Raw genomic sequence first — 21,159 nt, 5'->3', positions numbered from 1 at the left:
TTTCTATCTTACACGGTATCTCAGTCATTATTTCTATTTCACACGGTATCTCGGACGTTATTTCTATTTCACACAGTATCTCGGACGTTATTTCTATTTCACACAGTATCTCGGACGTTATTTCTACTTCACGCGGTATCTCGGTCATTATTTCTACTTCACACGGTATCTCGGACATTACTTCTATTTCACACGGTATCTCGGTCATTATTTCTATCTTACACGGTATCTCAGTCATTATTTCTATTTCACACGGTATCTCGGACGTTATTTCTATTTCACACAGTATCTCGGACGTTATTTCTATTTCACACGGTATCTCGGACGTTATTTCTACTTCACGCGATATCTCGGTCATTATTTCTACTTCACGCGGTATCTGGGACATTATTTCTACTTCGCACGGTATCTCGGTCATTATTTCTACTTCGCACGGTATCTCGGACGTTATTTCTATTTCGCACGGTATCTCGGTCATTATTTCTACTTCACACGGTATCTCGGACATTATTTCTATTTCACACAGTAATAGATTATTTCTATCTGACACGGTAACCCATAGACATTATTTCTATTTCACACAGTAACCCCTTGACATTATTTTCATTACGTCCTGCTTCTTTGGGCTGAGGTCCTGGAGAGAGAACTGATGCTCTATACGGCCAGAAAATATATGTGGACACTTGACCATTACACCCATATGTGCTTGTTAAACATCCCGTTCCAGATCGATTCCCTCCTTTGCTGTTATAGTAAGCTCCAATTTTCTGGGAAGGCTTTCCACTAGATTTTGGAGCGTGGCTGTGGGGATTTGTGCTCATTTAGCCATAAGAGCTTTAGTGACATCAAGTACTGATGTTGGATGATGAGGCCTGGGGTGTATTACAGTGGGGTTGACATCACAGCTCTTTGACGTCTTCATGGAGCTCGCTTTGTGTACAGGGGCATTGTCCTGCTGGAGCAGGGGGTTTTTTTTTCTTCTTTTTTAGTAATATAATATATAGTGTACACTTCAAAACACAGGTCATATTGAGGTCTGTTGAGTTTCTGACAGAAATCTGCTCTGAACATGTTTAGCATTAGATTTCCCAAGAGCATTTAAAGTGCACCTATTATGGTTTCTCAAATATCACCTTTCATGTAGTGCACGACGAACGGAGCTATCGACTCCCAGAAGACGGAGCCGATTCGGCTGAAACGACTCGTTAGTCATTTCAGACGTTACTTCCTGTCCTAACCTAGGTAGGTTTGTAAAAAAAGCTCCACCTCTGGTCTACATCGGCTGCTCGCTGACAGATGGAGCTGAAACTGATACTCGTTACACTTGACAGCGGTAGATCAATCACAACAGACTCTGACATCTGACCAATCAGAGCAGAGTATGCTCTCTGAAAGGAGGAGTTTCGAATGAATCCTATAGAACACTGGGGGAAAACCAGGAAATGCTGCAATTTAAATTATAAGCACATTAAAGTTTTTTGTTTTGTTTTGTTTTTGTTTTTTTTTTACCTTGAATGCATGTAAATCTATTGTATAAGACCTTTAAAACAAAATTATGCACGTTTCAAAAACCATAAAAGAAAAGCCACTTCCTGCATTCGAGTGCAGCTCGTGGCTGAGCCGTGTGATTTGCTCGCTTTATGGCCCCTTTGGCCTTCCATCCACAACTCAAGGAGAGGCGACGTGATTCTTGTGTGTGTGGGGTTTTTTTTTCTTTTTTTTCTTTTTCTTTCCAAGGAGAGCTCCATTACGCGTTCAGTTCTCCGAGAGAAATCTGAATGGTGCTCGTCCTGATCTGATCGCACTGTATGCGGAAAGGGAGGGGAATACACGGACAAAACAAGGCAGGTGAAAGAAAGCAGACTTTAATCAGGTGCACGGAGAGGAGGGATGAAATCACGCCGTTAATATGATGCGCTTTCTGCTGGACTGCCTGAGGCCGGGACGTCAGCGCGCGGGCTGCGGCAGGTAAAGACGCACCGCAACCGCAGCATCTTCTACACCCCTACACCCCTACACCAAACATGCTTCATCTACAGCACCCCAGTGTGACATAAGTTCTGTACATGCAGATTGCTCCTCAGGGTCGGAGTGCAATGCAGGTAGTAGATGCTCTGGGTGTTTGCATGTCCCAAAACATTTGCATGAAAAAAACATTATATCAATACATTACATTATATTATAACACACACATAAAGAGCCCTAGATCACATGATCAAATCATATCTTATCTGAACTACCAAATGATATTTACTCAGTATATAGAGCATCTCTCTCTCTATATATATATATATCTAAATGATATACATACAGAAATGTTATTATTATTATTATTATTATTATTATTATTATTCCTAGGGCTATATTCTTCATCATTTGTAAGCTTTCTCGAACATCATGCTGTTGTTCTGCGTCATATGTGCTCTGTATCAGGTGTGAGTCATGTGGTGTAACCAGGAAGATTGCAGGATTCTTTTTTCTGAATGGAGATTGCACACCTTCTGTACACTCAGCAACACACACACACACACACACACACACACAGAGCTCTTACTCACGCTTATTTCTATTTCATAGAGATTCACTTCAAAAAGGATGTATTACGCCATGGCGATACCGTTTTCGATGCATTGGTTTATGAACAACATGGCAGTAAAATCAGTATCAGTTTGTAAAGCGTTTCCGCAAACTTAGACCGAATGATATTTTGATTTCTTTTCGAGTTCCCTGAGCTCGGGTTAGCGTCTGGGTAGAGTTTCACATGTTCTACGCGTGTCCGTGTGGGGTTCCTCGGGGTTCTCCGGTTTCCTCCAACCATCAAAAATCACGTCCACAAATAGTCAGGCTATTTGAAATCGCCCCTGTGAATGTGACTGAACGTCTGATTTACTGGCATCTAATTCCCGCATCGTACTCAGTGTCCCTAGGATGGTCTTCAGACCCACTGTTCTCCTGATCAGGATGAAGCACTTACTGAAGACGAATAACGAAGCTTAGATAGAGTCGAAATACTATTTTCTTGGTTGGTTTGTTATTGACATTAAACAACAGCTAGGATAATGTTGTGTTCTAGTATTATCACCGTTCTGACACCTGACCATACATGTGATACTCCCAGAAAATCATGTGATCCAGTATATTGCAATATTATATCAGCTGATTTTTTTTTTTTTTATTGGTCTACAGTATATGGATATCAAAGAATAATGCCGTCTTTCTGTAAGCGTCCCTATATCATCTTTTCAACGCTTTCCACCTGTTTTTTTATTGTAAAGGCTGTAAAATAAATAAATAAATAATAAAAAAAACAAGCCGCAAAGCATAATTATTGTAAAGAGTATGCAGGAATGCAAGGCATTGACTACTGCTTCGCTTTGCTTCAGCTCTTTCTGAACGTGCCATTTTGTGTTTCAGAGAAAACTCAGTGGAAATACCAACGAAAGAGAGAGACCCTGGCAATGAAAATGAACTCAAGGTACGTGTTGTGTATGCGGGTTAAACTTCATAAACCAGTAGGTTTAAGAACAGGGGGTTGATAGAACCATTTTGCTCATGAATAATTCCTCGATTAATGCCAGTGTGTGTGTGTGTGTGTGTATATATATATATATATATAATATATATGAATATATGATAAAGTGAATGAGAGCCTTGGCCCAGTCATGTGATTTATCTACTGACCGGGGTTTAATCAGTGACAAGGCATGGAGAATGAACTCGACGAACCAGCAGCAGGTTCTTCTCTGCTTTTTTATGTACATTCAAGAGCAAAGGCTAGCAGTGGAGCGGCACCGATGACATCACGGTGCTATTTTAGTGCTAGTGAGCTGTGATTGGTGCCTCAGAGGCAAGCCCCACCTGCTAGATTTCACAGATTTGCGCACACACACACACACACACACACACACACACACACACACACACACACACACACACACACATTCACAGCTGCAGATAATCTAGTTCCGCTTGAGAGTATGTGAAAATCCTGCATGTGCTACTGTGTGTTTACTGTAATAGAATACCTGCCAGAAGAATTCTCACGGATGTTGAGGATTTTGTGTGTGTGTGTGTGTGTGTGTGTGTGTGTGTGTGATTGTATGAGATTTCTGCTCCACTATCCATCTCCATTCTACAGGCACTAAATGTTGTTGGATGGAACTGCAGAAACTTCAGTGATAAAATTGGATTAAAAGTACAGTATAAGCAGATTGGTGCTTTGGCTTCATTATAAATGAACAGGATCAGGGCCTCAGTCCAGGTTTGGCATTTAACTGGACAGATTTGGCGACCTGCAATCCTTTAAAGAGCTGTGTAATTTAAATGGAAGATCTTAATGGATGGATAGATGGGTGATTGGATCGATAGATGGCTGGATGGATCAGTGAATGGATGATTGGCTGATTGGATGGATGAATTTGTATACATTATTAGAAAAAAAATGGGTGGATATGTTTTGACGGTAAATTTCATTTTGATTACTGGTTGTTGTTGTTGTTTTTTTTTTTTAACGTATAGCGTTTGTACTGGATAGATGGATGTATGGATGAACAAATATTGACTAGGAAATGTTAAATTATGTATGAATTGGTGTCCTAGAGAATTTATTGCAATTTGCAGGCTGCATATTGTATAATAAAAATGCAGTATTATAGATGGATGGATGGACAATTGGGAAATGTAGTGTGATGGATGGATGGATGGATGGACCATTAGGAAATGTAGTGTGATGAATGGATGGATGGACAATTAGGAAATGTAGTGTGATGGATGGATGGACAATTAGGAAATGTAGTGTGATGGATGGATGGACAATTAGGAAATGTAGTGTGATGAATGGATGGATGGACAATTAGGAAATGTAGTGTGATGGATGGATGGACAATTAGGAAATGTAGTGTGATGGATGGATGGACAATTAGGAAATGTAGTGTGATGGATGGATGGACAATTAGGAAATGTAGTGTGATGGATGGATGGACAATTAGGAAATGTAGTGTGATGGATGGATGGACAATTAGGAAATGTAGTGTGATGGATGGATGGACAATTAGGAAATGTAGTGTGATGGATGGATGGACAATTAGGAAATGTAGTGTGATGGATGGATGGACAATTAGGAAATGTAGTGTGATGGATGGATGGACAATTAGGAAATGTAGTGTGATGGATGGATGGACAATTAGGAAATGTAGTGTGATGGAGGGATGGATGGACAATTAGGAAATGTAGTGTGATGGATAGATAGATGGACAATTAGGAAATGTAATATAATGGATGGATGGATGGACAATTAGGAAATGTAGTGTGATGGATAGATAGATGGACAATTAGGAAATCTAGTGTGATGGATGGATGGATGGACAATTAGGAAATGTAGTGTGATGGATGGATGGATGGATGGACAATTAGGAAATGTAGTGTGATGGATGGATGGATGGACAATTAGGAAATGTAGTGTGATGGATGGATGGATGGACAATTAGGAAATGTAGTGTGATGGATGGATAGATAATTAGGAAATGTAGTACAATGGATGGACAATTAGGAAATGTAGTATGATGGATGGATGGATGGATGGATGGACAATTAGGAAATGTAGTATGATGGATGGATGGATGGACAATTAGGAAATGTAGTATGATGGATGGATGCATGGAGGGATGGATGGATGGATGGATGGACAATTAGGAAATGTAGTATAATGGATGGATGCATGGAGGGATGGATGGACAATTAGGAAATGTAGTACAATGGATGGACAATTAGGAAATGTAGTATGATGGATGGATGGATGGACAATTAGGAAATGTAGTATGATGGATGGATGGATGGATGGATGGATGGACAATTAGGAAATGTAGTATAATGGATGGATGCATGGAGGGATGGATGGACAATTAGGAAATGTAGTATAATGGATGGATGGATGGATGGATGGATGGACAATTAGGAAATGTAGTATGATGGATGGATGGATGGATGGACAATTCAAAAATGTAGTATGATGGATGGATGCATGGATGGATGGATGGACAATTAGGAAATGTAGTATAATGGATGGATGCATGGAGGGATGGATGGACAATTAGGAAATGTAGTACAATGGATGGACAATTAGGAAATGTAGTATGATGGATGGATGGATGGACAATTAGGAAATGTAGTATGATGGATGGATGGATGGATGGATGGATGGACAATTAGGAAATGTAGTATAATGGATGGATGCATGGAGGGATGGATGGACAATTAGGAAATGTAGTATAATGGATGGATGGATGGATGGATGGACAATTAGGAAATGTAGTATGATGGATGGATGGATGGATGGACAATTCAAAAATGTAGTATGATGGATGGATGCATGGATGGATGGATGGACAATTAGGAAATGTAGTATAATGGATGGATGCATGGAGGGATGGATGGACAATTAGGAAATGTAGTATGATGGATGGATGGATGGACAGTTAGGAAATGTAGTATAATGGATGGATGGATGGATGGACAGACAATTAGGAAATGTTGTATGATGGATGGATGGATGGACAATTCAGAAATGTAGTATGATGGATGGATGCATGGACAATTAGGAAATGTAGTATGATGGATGGATGCATGGAGGGATGGATGGACAATTAGGAAATGTAGTATGATGGATGGATGCATGGAGGGATGGATGGACAGTTAGGAAATGTAGTATGATGGATGGATGCATGGAGGGATGGATGGACAATTAGGAAATGTAGTATGCAGTTTTTCTGAGAGCTGCTTACTCTGTTATATAAAAGTGTAGAATTCGAGATGACCGTTTGGATGGATGAATGTGCATAGATGGATGGATGGATAGATGGATAGACTTTATTGATCTTCACTACAGCAGGAGAATCTTTTGTACACATAATCAATAGTCGCACACTTACACACTCCACTCCACACATTTACACACTCTACCCAGAGCAAAAACAAAACAAAGTGCAAAAGAGAGCTACATCGAACTGAAACAGGAAGTGGGTCATGGTTACTGGCTGCTGGAATGGGTCTGTAACTGAAGGTGCTCCTGAGCAGTCCTATGGATATGATGAGTAAAATATTTCCATTTTCTTATTATCCATTTTTTTTCTACCACCCTCTTGTCTGTCACTGCCTCGAGTGAATTCAGAGTCAGTCTTTTAATAATAGATTTTATTATTAGAAATGGTCTTGCCTTCTTTTCCCTCCCATCCTGCCTCTCATTCCTTTTTTCACTCACAAGCGTATAATGTTCTGACATGTCTTAAGTGCAAGGATCTCAATATTGCGGCACACAGCATTGTACAGTTGAGTGTTTACCCTGATTGCACACACACACCTAATGCAGCTTAATATAATTAGCTGATAAGATAAATGAAGTGTATCAGAGGAGAGTGTATCCAGGAGTGGTGCTGGAGAACCGTACACACATAGTAGTAATAAGTGGTCATGTGATACATATGTAAATTTTTTAAAAAATCATTTATTTACTGTTTAGACTGCGAGCAAAGAAGACATTCCTGAAGTTTAGCCCATGTGAATACAATGTGACCGGTGCATTTCTAGTTTTTACTTCACAATTTAGACTTTAAAGTAGCAGTTTGTCATTTAATGATTTTTTTTTTAGCTCCCTCTGTAGGCTGTAAGGTGAACTACAATCTTCAAAAGTCTTCCTCCTTCCCCATTTCCCCCAAGCCCTTCCCATGAATTTATAAACGTTTGTACGGTATGTATTTTAAATAATTTTGGCGGAACTGAATAGCTGTGTTCGGTTAGGGGCGGGGCTATTTTATGGGCCAGAAAAAAACCATCTATCCGGTCCCACTGCATGGCAGTAGTGTGAATCACAATATTATTAAGGCATATTTGAAATGATAGGATCATTAGTGGTTTAGAAACGCTTTTAAACATTACAAGTTGCACCTTTAAACCTAGGAAGCGGAGAAGCTAGTAAAAGAAAAACAATTTTCCTGCTTGGAGAAGTATAGAGAAGGGTTTTTTTTTTTGCATTATTAAAATGTGATAAAAGGCATGACGGTGTTATTATATCAGCACATGCCTAGTAAAAAATAATCCTCCTTTTAAGATGTGCACTCAGGAAGTGGAGTTTTCTTGTTATGATGATAAAGAGGTGAAGTCTGGCGGTGAAATCTGTTCCACAGCCCTCTGTCACACTGAATAATGTTTGATATTGCTTTAGGCGGAAAAAGGGGGTAGCGACTGTTATTTCTACTCGCACTAATATTCTGTGCTTCTGGTTCCTTGTCTAAGCGAATCTCTCTGTCCTTGTCCAGGATATGGAGGACGTGGTGGCGATGGAGGAAGGGGCTCTGCAGAGAGACAGGGCTCAATGCCGGGACAGCCAGCAGGACCTCGAGAGCCTGGCCAAGAGGAGAGCACAGCTGAAGGAGGAAATCGAACGCATCCAAGAGCAGCGCAAGCAGGAAGGCCAGCTGGTAAAGGCCACACACACACACACACACACCCACACACATGCATATGCATGTCCATGTGCTCTCTCAAACCTTTGCAAATGTGACCTGGCCTGGAAAAAGTCTCTACTGCTGAATTCTCAAATAAATAAATAAATAAATAAATAAATAAATGAAATCCAATTCTGACCCAAATTCAGCTTCTTTTTTTTCTTTTTAAAGAAGATGAGTGAACTGCAGTTACAATGAAAACTGTGACAATGCACAACTGCAGTTTGTTTGTTTTTTTAAGCAAAGGGGGCGGAGCTGAGCAGCTCTGCTTGCCTGAGGGCGTGGCTAGGTTCTTCTAGGCCTTTTCAATAAAGCTGCACTACCTGCGCTATGAGTTATCATGCAGAACAACTTAGCGATGCGATTTTCAGTCCTCCCAGGATTTTGCGATCGCAGAAATGAACGCAAACCCGAGCAAACTCCACGATGTTCGGAGGAGCTTGCAGTTCTGTCAAATTTAACGAAGATTGCCCGCAGATTTCGGCCGAGACGCATCAGGTGACGTCATCCCAACGCGCGTTCAGTCAAAGCCCTCTTCCGTTCACATGTGTCGAACATCACAAACGTCACTGGGAAACACAGTTTCGCCAGTTCAAGCACTTTTCCTCAAAAAACTCAACTCAAACTCGCATAGTAAACTCGCATTTAGAAAAAATGCCACAGCAAAATAAATCATTTTTGGCTGCAACAATCACAAAAAAAAACAACAATTCAGCATAAATCCCCAACAGGCAGGATTTTATTTGTCGAGTCAAGAGATCGATGTGAGCAGTAGTCAAACGATAAGATTTCTCTGGCTTTAGTCTACATAAAAGTCAGCTTTTTTTTTAATACATAAAAAGCAGCCTCTTGCTTAATTAAAAGTTGTTCCACCTGTGACATTAAGAGGTATATCCTTGTGATTTATAAACTACTGGCACATCAACCAGTGCCTGAATTAATGACGCAGTGACACGGCTGGCCAAGAGACAACCAAGAAGCCTACAGTTACCTGGAAGGACACAATGTTTAAAACCGGCTGTGTTTCCACACAGCGTTCAATTCGTATAGATCTAAAAACTCTCAAACGAAATCTAACCGAGCGGACGGGATCTCCATCAGTGAACGTCATTTTCCCATTTCCGGTTTGATCCTGATTTTAAAGGAACGACTTGCGTATACAGTCTCTTAATAGTTTAATACATTACCCACAATGCCTTTCGACGCCTTTCTGATAGTGCTGCCTAAAGAGAATGATGCAGCAGTGCTTTAGTCCTACAATCTGTCCATTCTGTTCAAACAGATCAGCTTTCAAAGCTTTCAATGCACCATCAGCGCCATTGCTCTCGCCGTGTCTTAGTTTGCTCGCTAGCCGAGCTGCATTCTGGGAGTTTGAGTGCAGTGTTTGTATCAACGCCTCCACTCTGAGATTGGCTGCAGGACGATGATCTCTATGATGTCCGATTGAAATATCTGCTCCGTGTGTGTGTGTGTGTGTGTAGCTCCTGTCTCTGCAGGAGGAGCAGGAGGAACTGGAGCAGAGAGTGCAGGAATACGACGGCGAGCTGAAGAGAGCTAAAGAGGAGCTGCAGCGGCTCCAGGAGGAGATCAGCAGCACCAGAGCGCGGGTGGAGGAGGTGCACGGCCGCATCGGCCCGCTCAAACACTGCATCGGAGAAACGTACACAGAGATCACTGAGGTTAGAGCTCAGCTTTTCGCTCAACATTTTAATAAATAAATATATAAATCCAGCCAAAGATGCATTTAACACGGAGTCATTTAAAAAGAATAATAGATACCACTGTCGGTCTTTGCCAGTTGACTGTGATACTCTGCTACATATTTTGTATTGAAACTTTTTATTTATTTGTCTAATCGCATACGTTTGCATATGTAATAAATCCATAAATCTTTGCATACTATTAGAATGAAAATGCCTTTCATTTCTTTCTTTATTCGAATTCAACGAACGCTTATAAGTCAATGTTTTTATGCCACACGCTGTACTCAGGTTTTGACGTCAATCCAACATTAGGACATGAGGAAATTCCTCATTAATATCCTTCTCATTAGGGATCGGAACGAGGATTTCATGAATGCGGCTCATCTAGAGCAAAAAAATATGTTTTGAAAAAGAAAAAAAAAGAAAAAACCACAGTGCGATTTTAATATATATTCATATTTAATACGGAGCGATTGTGAAGTGGGCGGAGCTTAAGTTCGTACGAAAGGAACGATGCGGTTGGGTGAAAACAATGAAATAAACGTTTTTTTTGTTTTGATATTTGGATTACGGTTCAAGGGAAGACATTTTATCCCCGGATCTGAAAAGTGACTGACATGACCAGAATTTGTTGTTTCTATATAAAATGTTTTTTTTTTTGTTTTTTTTTCGTGAAGCGTCACGTGTGCACGAATGAATTGTAAGAATGGATCGATTGTAACGAATAATTTTTATTTACTTGCAAAAACGGTATTCATTGAAATAACTTCCTCGCTGTAAATTAACTGTAAATTACTTGGGAGCTTGTGCTAACGATAAATAATTAATCAAGCCAATAAATAATTGATGAAGAAATGTGAATAAATAAATGAAAAGAACAGGAACAGGCCCTGTAAGTGGTGTACAGCTTCCCAGAGAGCTGCATTGATTTTTTTTATTTTTTTTTCCACCCCAAAGTGTTCTTCAATCCAATTCAGTTCTTCACACCAAAGGCTTTTTTTTTTTTTTTTTTTTACTTTTTCCAATTAAAGGCGTGTTCTTAATAGACCATTTTTAGTCGATGTGATAACATTAACGGAATAATTCCACCAGAAGACACTGAACATTTACGTTAAGAGTCGATCAGCCAATTGGTGCTTGAATTTTATTTCTTTATTTTTATCCCACTTATACAAGACTGAATAAGTAAGCAAACTGCATGTCTAACTCATCACACACTCACAGAGCTAAAAAAAAACCCAAACAAAAACCAGTCATAGCAACCGTGTTGAAGCGTGCAGATAAAGTCAGAATGCACGAAATGACTCAGCATATTTAGGTTTAGAGTCTGTTGTATCTGTTGAATTATCTATCTATCTATCTATCTGTATGATATGATAATGAGTCTTTATTGGTCACGCATACATTACAGCACAGTGAAATTCTTTTCTTTGCATATCCCAGCAGACCATGAAGTTGGGGTCAGAGCACAGGGTCAGCCATGATACAGCGCCCCGAGAGGGTTAAGGGCCTTGCTCAAGGGCCCAATGGTGGCCAGGGCTTGAACCCCGACCTTCCGATCAGTAACCCAGAGCCTTAACCGCTATGCCCACTACCCCTAACTGCTAAGCCAGCGCTGCCCCCAAATCGGTGGATTCAGTGAAATGTTCTATGTATTGTCTATGTACTATAATCAATCAATTTAAGAAGGAAAAAAGGAAACACTTTGTGGGGGGGAAATAGGTCTTAACATCCAATATGCTACTCATGACTGTATATCCACGAAGTACACCATTTATCATTATATTGATGCACTTTTATCAAATTGCATATTTCCAATGTCTAAAAATGAAATTGTACATTAGAAGCGACTCGGATGATAACGTAGCGTCAATGTGTTGTGTGATTTCATTTTTTCCCCTTATAACGCAGTACTATTGAATCCAAGAATCCGATTGGTCAGGAGGCGTTGATTAATTTTCCGTAACAGTAACTCAAATCACAGGTTAATATTAATATGTCATCGTTACTATAGTAACAACTCATTCATAGGGACTTGTATTGAGGAGACTATACATAAACTAAGCCTAAGAATAAATATATTAAAATGTGTTGTTATTGAACAGATATAAAAATATATAAATATGTATTCTTTGGTGTAAGTTTTCTGTAAGGAGACGTTTTATTTCATTCATATTTATGGAAGGAGTCTCCAGTGTCAGGGCTTTGTAGCTGTCAGTGTTTTATGTTAATAGCTGTGATAACGTAAGAGGTAATAGGAACGGACTTGTCTCATTCTTTTTAATACATGAAATTGTCAGCTCTGGCAACTTGCTGTGGTAGAAGAGGAAGAAAACACTTTGAGACGTTCTGTTATCGGAAAATAATCGACTTTGTGGTGGTGACGTAGTAACAGGCCACTCCGTCGTCGATTGTTTCCTATAACGGCACATGTTAATGTTGTGATAGGGTGCACGTAGAGCTACAGAGGCCAGATTTAAATCAAACATGTAATGTGTATGGTGATGTAATTGTGCAGTTTGAACAATGAAAAACTGGTAGCTATAAGCTTCACGTCCTTGCTAGCTACATTAGGAGACACCACGCAAAAATTAATACACTAAATTATATGAAACGATCTTTTCTATAGAACAAGTAGGGGGGGGGAAAAGTATGGACATTGTGTCATGTGTTATGAGCTAATTTGCATAATTTTGTGAAGCAGTGACTGAATTGTAATCTAGATTTCAGTCTAAACGCATTTGTGTGTGTGTGTGTGTTTTTTTCCCCTCCATTTATTTTCTCCTAGGCTAAACAGAGACTAGGTGAACTGATTACTGAGATGATAGCCATCGAGACGTGTGCTCCTGAGATCACGTCCCAGCAGGCGACGGAAAGCTTAAACGTGACTGCAAACAGCAGTTCCAGAGAGGAAGACGAGGATGCCGAAGTGCACTGCCGTCTTGACGAAAAAGCACTCAAACATTGCAGTGTGGAGAACGAGCCTTCTGAGCAGGAACACGAAGACGGCCCTGAGAAACTGCAGCGCTCTGCTGAGAACTTGGTCTAGCATACATTATATAAAATTAACTGAAGTGACTTATTGTATGCATTTAAATCAGTGCTAGTCCTAGCCGTTCTGGGACCATAATCAAAAAAACTGTTCCCCACACCACGTTTCCTCTGAAGAAGTAGAGAGGAACTTTCCTGAATGAGGACTATAAAGTTCCATGTTTTATTTTTGTAGGCGTTTTTGTTCCCCCTCAATCAAAAGTGCATGTTACATTCTCAAATTCTCTTGAATAAGTGACCACAATGGCAAACAACGTCCTCATCACCAGATAATAAACAGTCTAGTCTAGAGAGCAAGCTAAGCTATGTAGTTAGCCGATAATTGCTAGCACTAGTGAGAGCACTGTTATGGTTTCAGTATCAGTGTCACATTAGCCACTTAGCGTCCAGCCATATATATATATATATATATATATATATATATATATATATATATATATATATATATATATATATATATATATATATATATATAAAATGTGTGTGTGTGTGTACATCTTTTACCTCAGGAAGTGTAGTGTGACTGTAAATAAACATAGCTCAATCAGTAGATAGCTAATTCCCTGTCTAATGTTTGGAAACCACTTCAGGGTGTTCTAGCATCTTCTAAACATTATTAGCTAGCTAAGAAAATGCAGGGTTACCTAAACTAGCTTCCATTTTAATTTCAACTGTTGAACTAGCTAGTTAACTTGGCTGACTAACAAGCTAATGTAAATAAACACGTCTCTCGATCAGAAGCCAGTTAGTTCCCTGTCTAATGTTTGGAAACCCCTTTCGAATGTTCACGATAAAGGGTCTAACACATCGTAAAGATTATTAGCTAGCTAAGACAATGCTAGCTTCAAGGTCATTTCAACTGTTTAACTAGCTTGCTAACATAGTTGACGTAAGCAGAAGGACCAGCACTGTTGATGTTTAATAATCGTTTATATTTTGCTTTGCGCATATGGTTTCTATATATGCTCTATGCTGCATACGCTTCTCTTTATGTGTTCGGGCCCCTTATTTTGTGATTATTTTTAATTCCACAGAAGAGCAGTGGTTCATCTTCATTCACTGAGATCACTTTGACGGAGTTTAAAGAAGAGGATGCGTCACCCAGATCAATAACTTCACAGGTAAAGGGCACACACAGTAAGAACTGATTGTCATGTATAAAGGCATTTTTTATTTATCAGGAAGCAGATGTCTGTAATGCTGTATCAGATTTATATCTATATTTAATATTTCCTGGATACAGGATTCTTGGTCAAATATTTAGCGAAGAAACAGTGTGTATATATATATATATATATATATATATATATATATATATATATATATATATAAAGTTAGACATGTGGTGTTTCAATTGTCTTGAAACAGCACTGTGGATTGTGTCCCATTGAAATGCACAATATACACCAACCGCCCACTTTAATAGGAACACCAGTACACCTGTTCATTCTTGCAGTTATCTTATCGGGGGAATCATGAGGCAGCAGCGCAGTGCATAAAATCATGCAGGTACAGGTCAAGAGTTTCAGTTAATGTTCACAGCAAACATCAGAATTGCGGGGGATATCCTAGTAACTTTGATCATGGTGTGAATTGCATTGTTAGTGCCAGACAACAATGGCTGGTATGCGTGTTTCAAAAACGGCCGATCTCCTGGGAGTCTCTAGAGGTTATACAGAATGGTGTGGAAAAACAAAAAAACATCCAGTGAGCATCAATTATGGCGCAGAAACTCCTTGATGAGAGAGGTCAGAGAAGAATGGCCAGACCAGTTCGAACTGACAGGAAATGTACAGAAATTCAAATAAGCACTCTTTACAACCACGGTGAGCAGAAAAGCATGTCAGAATGCACAACTTATTGAACTTTGAGGTGCTACAACAGCAGATCTGGGTGTTTTTATGCATTGCGCTGCTGCCGGATAATTGGCTGAATGGATAATTGTATGAATAAGCACGGGTGGAGGTGTTCCTATTGAAGTGGCTGGTAAGCATACATATCTACAATATAAACTTTTAGATTTTGTTTCCCAGTATTTTTGCAATATTTAATAGTATTAAATATGGAGTGCTGCCCAGCTATTAGGATTAAACAAATACGCGTTCCTGCCATACAAGGATGGTTATTAGCAACAGGCCAAAATGACATATTTCAACCCTAACCCCATTTCATGGGAAAACCTTGATTGTGTCTGATTACAGAAATGTCATCTCTCACTTAACGCTGACTTTCTGGAACTAGTCCTACCCTAAAAATCTAATCACATGGTATTTATGAAATTCACTACTTCGTACTACTATGCCTTCATCACTGAGATTTTCTCTATAAAGCACACAGGCTCTGCTGATCTGGAAGAAGAGGATTTTGAAATCGTCCAATCCCTCATGTCCAAACCGGTTAATCAGACTGCTAGCAAGGAGTTTGACTTCTTCCACCCAGACCCTTTTGTTGATTGTAAGTGGGACTGTTATCTGATATCATCTACTTTGATTTAAATCGGCATTCCCAGGCTTCCTGGAACACGTCGAGTTTAAAAACATGTCATTTAGGAAGCAGTTTTTCTGTCACCTTAAGCATATATAAATTGTCTTTAGAATATTTAGATATTTATAATAAATTATAAATTGTCATGGACGTATTAGTTTCTATATTAAAGAAAATACTCATTAAAAAAATGATTACAGTATACATAATATGCAAATGCAGCATGAGTAAAGTACATTCCATCTATTTCCTAGATGATGTGTTTGGAGATGAACGCTTTCCAAAAGTGGATATGACAGGTCAGTGTTGTGTGTGTGTGTGTGTGTGTGTGTTATATGTGTTCTTAAATACTGCATAATTTTAACATAGTTTGTATAGTTTTACCTAGTTCTTGTATTTGATTCTCGGTATTAATGTATTAGTATGAACTAGATGTTTCTTTAGGAAATCTCAAATCAGTACCTAACACAGTGTTGTTTTCTCTCAGAATTCCTATCTGGTGATCCATTCAAAGGAAGCGACCCCTTTGCTTGTGATAACCTGTTCAGTGATGTAGCAAACAGCCCGTTTCCTCAGGATTCTCCCATCAGTGAAGAAGGCAATGCTAAGGAATCCAACCCTTTGACCTTGAGTCCTGAATCTGCTAGTAAAGAAGACCCTGCCGATATCTCAAATGTTGCCCATATTCCAGCTGGTTCTAAATGCAGTCAGTCCATTGACTCTGGGATGTTTGAACAAAACATCCCCGAGCTTGCTGAGTCCGATCAACACGTGTCATACACTGACGTCTGTCCTCAGGTTGGAATCGAAATCACAGTGACCCAAGATCTCGACACCATAGGAAACGAGTTGGATCTGCCTGCAAGCCCCAAGATTGAAGATGGAGGACATTTTGACCCTATTGTTTGCGAACATAATGACATTCAGGACTCTGAGTCCAGTTCGACAGTTGAAAGCTCCTTTGATGGAGATTTTGGCATAGCTGAAGATCATCCAGAGGAGGAGCCAGAAGTTGAGGCAGGACCCAGTTATGTTAAAAGGAATCAAGCGCTGTACGGACTTCAGCGGATTGATACAAGCTCATACACTGGTTTTCCTCTCAGTCCTGACGCGTATGATCCGGAGCCGTTTCCTGTCAGCAGTGACGTAGACGAGAAGCCATCGTCGTTCAGTTCTGATCACAATACTGTCACTGAAATAAAGCCTGAGATGGAATTAATTGAAGACACTGCAAATGTGTCCCCTCATATTGATCCTGGTAGTCCTAGCCCTCCCAATCAAGAGATACATGATGTGAAGTGTGAGCCTTGCTCTCTTGAGCTAAAAGAAGATCATTTCAGTAATACAAATGACGCAACCCATAATGAAGAACCCTCTGACTCAGACGACCACAAATTTGGAGATATCTATTTCTTCACAGTCCGGTTAGACCCTGGTAGTTCTGACACTAGCCCTGTTTCTCCTGAAGTAAGTGAGAAAAAGAAATCGGAGGCTGAACACGCGAGTCCTGGATCCGTTGACATGGATGAATTTGACTATGCTGCTCCAGAGGATGAGAACCCTAAGCAGTGTAGTTTCAAAGATTATCCAGAGGAAAGCTTTGACAGAGAAGCCGAGGTCAGATCCGAACAACCCTCCATCAGTCCTGAAACAAATGAACCTACTGAATCTGAGGCAGAAGATTCACAATCAAGCCCCGTTTCTCCTGAAGTAAGTGAGAAAAAGAAATCGGAAGCTGAACACGCGAGTCCTGGATCTGTTGACATGGATGAATTTGACTATGCTGCTCCAGAGGATGAGGACCTTAAGCAGTGTAGCTTCGAAGATTATCCAGAGGAAAGCTTTGACAGAGAAGAAGCCGAGGTCAGAACAGAACAACCCTCCATCAGTCCTGAACCAAATGAACCTATTGAATCTGAGGCGGAAGATCCACATTCAAGCCCTGTTTCTCCTGAAGTAAGTGAGAAAAAGAAATCAGAAGCTGAACACGCGAGTCCTGAATTTGTTGACATGGATGAATTTGACTATGCTGCTCCAGAGGATGAGGACCTTAAGCAGTGTAGTTTCGAAGATTACCCAGAGGAAAGCTTTGACAGAGAAGAAGCCGAGGTCAGATCCGAACAACCCTCCATCAGTCCTGAACCAAATGAACCTATTGAGTCTGAGGCAAAAGATCCACATTCAAGCCCTGTTTCTCCTGAAGCTAAAGACCAAAGTCCTGGCCTTGACCACTTTGAATGCAATATATTTGATTTAGAGTGCAACAGTGTATTTAATCCCCAATCTGAAAATAAAGAAAACGCTGACCTAGATAGTAGTGTGGATACAAATTCAGAGAGCTGTAATGCAGAGCCTGTAGTTCAGTACCTCATTAGCCCTGTCTCTGGTGACACTGGGATGTTCGCGACCGATGGTTACAAGCTTTGTGCTCGCAACCCATTCAGCTTTGATGTTGGAAGCATAGATTACTGTGAGAACACTGAAATGAATCCTGAGCCTCCTAACTCTGAAACTTGCGTTATAAATGAATCTGGCTCATCTGAGACAAGTCTCCAAAGTTTGGTCCTACTTGATCCAGTACTCATAGGTAACCCAATACATGCATTTGAAGCCAAAAATCCAAACACTGACAGCGGAAGACTAGATTCTGGGTATCATGAATTTAGTGGACTGGATCCTTTCAGTCCCGCACCTACAGATTCACGTCCAGAGTCTACAGAACTGGGTCCAGGCTCTGTAACTGAAAATCTACAGATAGTGGTGCCCAATCCCATAAATTTGGATGTACAGGTTTCAGATCCCTTTAGCCCTGAGTCCAGTGATACAACAATATTTGATTCTGAACCTGAAATCTGTAACCCTGCGACCAACGATGGAATAACAAACGATTCAGGTCTTGGGTGTACTGGTTCGTCTGATGTGCTTGCCGAGTCCTTTAGCGGATCTGAATTCGACAGTTTTGACCCCTTCAGTCCGATGCCGCATCTTACAGGAAGCAATTACGCTCACTCCAACATGGATATCCTTGTCCCTGGATCTGTCCAAGATGATTCCAGATCTTATGGAGATTACAGATCCAGTAGCTGGGACTCCGGAGTTAGTCAGTCTCCTCAACTACACTGTGATTCTGCACCAAACAGAGCAGATCCCCTCCTACCACTTGAGGCTAACCTGGTCAGCCCTGATACCCAAAGCTTAAGCTATTCATCCAGTTACTCAACAACAGACTTTATTTTCCAGTCCGATTCCAGTACCTTTACCGATGTTGGCTCTTTTTCACCCAAAGTTGAGAAAATAACCGTACAGGACAAAAATTCCACAGTAAGTGTCACAGCCATGGAAGACCTCGCCGAAATCGATTTCTTCTGCTCTGAGCTCAGCAAAATGGTGGCCTCACGTTCCTCTGATTCCGTTCAGCAAAGTGTCACTGAAATGCTTTTTGGCTCTAATCCAGACACTGCCAAGTTCTATCCATGGGATTTGGAAAACAGCAGCACTGATATTAAAGAGACCTCAAGTCCAGAAGTTGATTTCGGCCATACGCCGGACGAGGCCGAGAAACCTAGCTTGCTATGATGACGGGACACTCCTAAAAATTCCATAGACCAATGTAGTACTTTTAGAGAAACTCCTTGAGTTTTCTGTTAGGAATCTGAGCTCATGCTTCCAGGAAATGACATCATCAACGACTGAACATTACTTTGAACATGCATATCATATGACACCAGAGGATTACCTACAGTAGCAAGGACAACATTACCTATCTATATGGAGGTGCTTCGAAGCCAGAAGATTACCGAGCCCTGAAACATTAGTTATGGAATCTCCCTAGAAATAAGTAGCATACTTGACCTTTATGACCTTTTTAACCCTTTTAGAAAGAAGGTATCCTCCATTTTAGAAGTAGCCTGTATCTGATGGCCTGCAAATCCTTGTAAAGGCAGATGGACAGTTTAAGTAGCACCACTGTGTCACATTGTACCTCCATTTTTATTTTTGAAAGAATACCATGGCTTGATGTAACAAGCATGCTACGTTGTCCTTCCCAGCTTCTTGGGTTATTTCAGGGGTGTATAACGTATGCCTTTATTCATACATCTGTACAAACCTGACTTGTTTAACAGGGTTTATTTCAAAATAGAGCGAGAGATATGATACAACTGACTGAAAGTTCTCACATTGAATACCTCCAGTACAGTGCTGCATGAATCAAGTGTTCTTAAGGAGTGTATGTGGAGATTATTAATTCATCCACTGGCTACTTTTAGAAATTCCATTGAATTTAGCAGTGTTTGCATCTAGTGAGTGAGTCTGGTAAACAAGTCGTTACATTTGTATGGCCTACACTACTTACTATCTTGATCATACTAAGTAGCATTTTATACAGAGTTCTGTTCTTCATTTTCACACAGCATCACAAATCATCGTATAAGAGCTCTGCTTGTTCAGGCCTTGGAATCTGCAATACTAATCAATATATAGAGAATTGCCAATGTTTTATAAGCAATTCATAACACACATATGAAATTATATATAATTACATGTTCAGCCTAATGTAACTACTACAAATCCACACCAATGGAGATTTTAAGCAACTGCTGAAACACTAATTATGTCACGTGTGTGTGTACGCCTGTACTAGATGTCTGTCTGTTCTTGTGTGCAAAGTGTTTTATCATTGGCATCAAAACATTCATTTGTTAAAAATAAATGAATATATAATGCAGTAAAAGTTTTAAAACAGCTGTACTTGTCAGTTTTATGATTTCCATTTTAGGTCGTAGGTGTGAGTGGTAATGCACAAGGAAGAAAATACTGGGTAAGAAAATGAAATGTTCCAATGTGACATTGCAGTTAAAACATATAATCACAGATATGAGAAATAAAAACTTTACACGAAACACGCAGACGCTTTCATGCAAACAAGCATTGAACAAAACAAAACATGGAATGTGGGTACGGTTTCAGAGATGGTCCTTGCTGGCTTTTAAACGTTTTATAGATAGAGACACATTTATTTTATGAATAGAATCCATCCTGGTTTCTTCTGTTTTTGTGTACGTCTCATACTAAATAGTTGTAGATCTTTAAACGAAATACAACGTAAAACAAAGGCAACCTGAGTAAACACACAATACAGTTTTTATTTATCTATTTATTTATTTTGCCACACTGGAGGGTTTTCGAGCATGAACTGCTTGTTTAAGGTCCTGCCACAGCAGCTCAATTGGAGTCAGGACTTTGACTAGGACACTCCAAAACTTTAATAGAAGCTTTTTTTGAACCATTCAGATCGTGGACTTACTCCTACGCTTTGGATCATTGTCTTGCTGCATAATCCAGTTACGCTTGAATTTCAACTTATGGACTGAAGACCGGACATTCTCCTTTAGGATTTTCTGGTTGAGAGCAGAATTCATGTT

The 21,159-nt window shown here is 40.0% G+C and overlaps 1 protein-coding gene across 1 annotated transcript; it reads left to right on the top strand.

Annotated features, from left to right (window-relative positions):
- Positions 1–102: 102 nt before the first annotated feature.
- si:ch73-140j24.4 (microtubule-associated protein 1B) lies at positions 103–20,493 on the top strand. The gene is made up of 9 exons (XM_053629652.1): positions 103–1,968; positions 3,415–3,475; positions 8,310–8,471; positions 9,980–10,177; positions 12,990–13,244; positions 14,287–14,373; positions 15,583–15,706; positions 15,991–16,035; positions 16,224–20,493. The coding sequence occupies exons 1-9, from the start codon at positions 1,910–1,912 to the stop codon at positions 19,310–19,312; spliced, it is 4,080 nt and encodes a 1,359-aa protein (XP_053485627.1). The 5' UTR covers positions 103–1,909; the 3' UTR covers positions 19,313–20,493.
- Positions 20,494–21,159: the final 666 nt, after the last annotated feature.

Source organism: Ictalurus furcatus, chromosome 7, assembly GCF_023375685.1.
Source record: "Ictalurus furcatus strain D&B chromosome 7, Billie_1.0, whole genome shotgun sequence".
Taxonomy (NCBI): Eukaryota; Metazoa; Chordata; class Actinopteri; order Siluriformes; family Ictaluridae; genus Ictalurus; species Ictalurus furcatus.
This window is presented reverse-complemented; position numbering and strand designations above follow the sequence as displayed.

What these genes read in the sequence shown, in the direction of transcription:
- si:ch73-140j24.4 (XM_053629652.1), top strand. Translation starts at nt 1,910, where the DNA reads ATGATGCGCTTTCTGCTGGACTGCCTGAGGCCGGGACGTCAGCGCGCG. An exon ending in GCAAGCAGGAAGGCCAGCTG is followed by an intron (nt 8,472 to 9,979) that starts GTAAAGGCCACA and finishes GTGTGTGTGTAG; the next exon opens with CTCCTGTCTCTGCAGGAGGA. An exon ending in TCCAAAAGTGGATATGACAG is followed by an intron (nt 16,036 to 16,223) that starts GTCAGTGTTGTG and finishes GTTTTCTCTCAG; the next exon opens with AATTCCTATCTGGTGATCCA.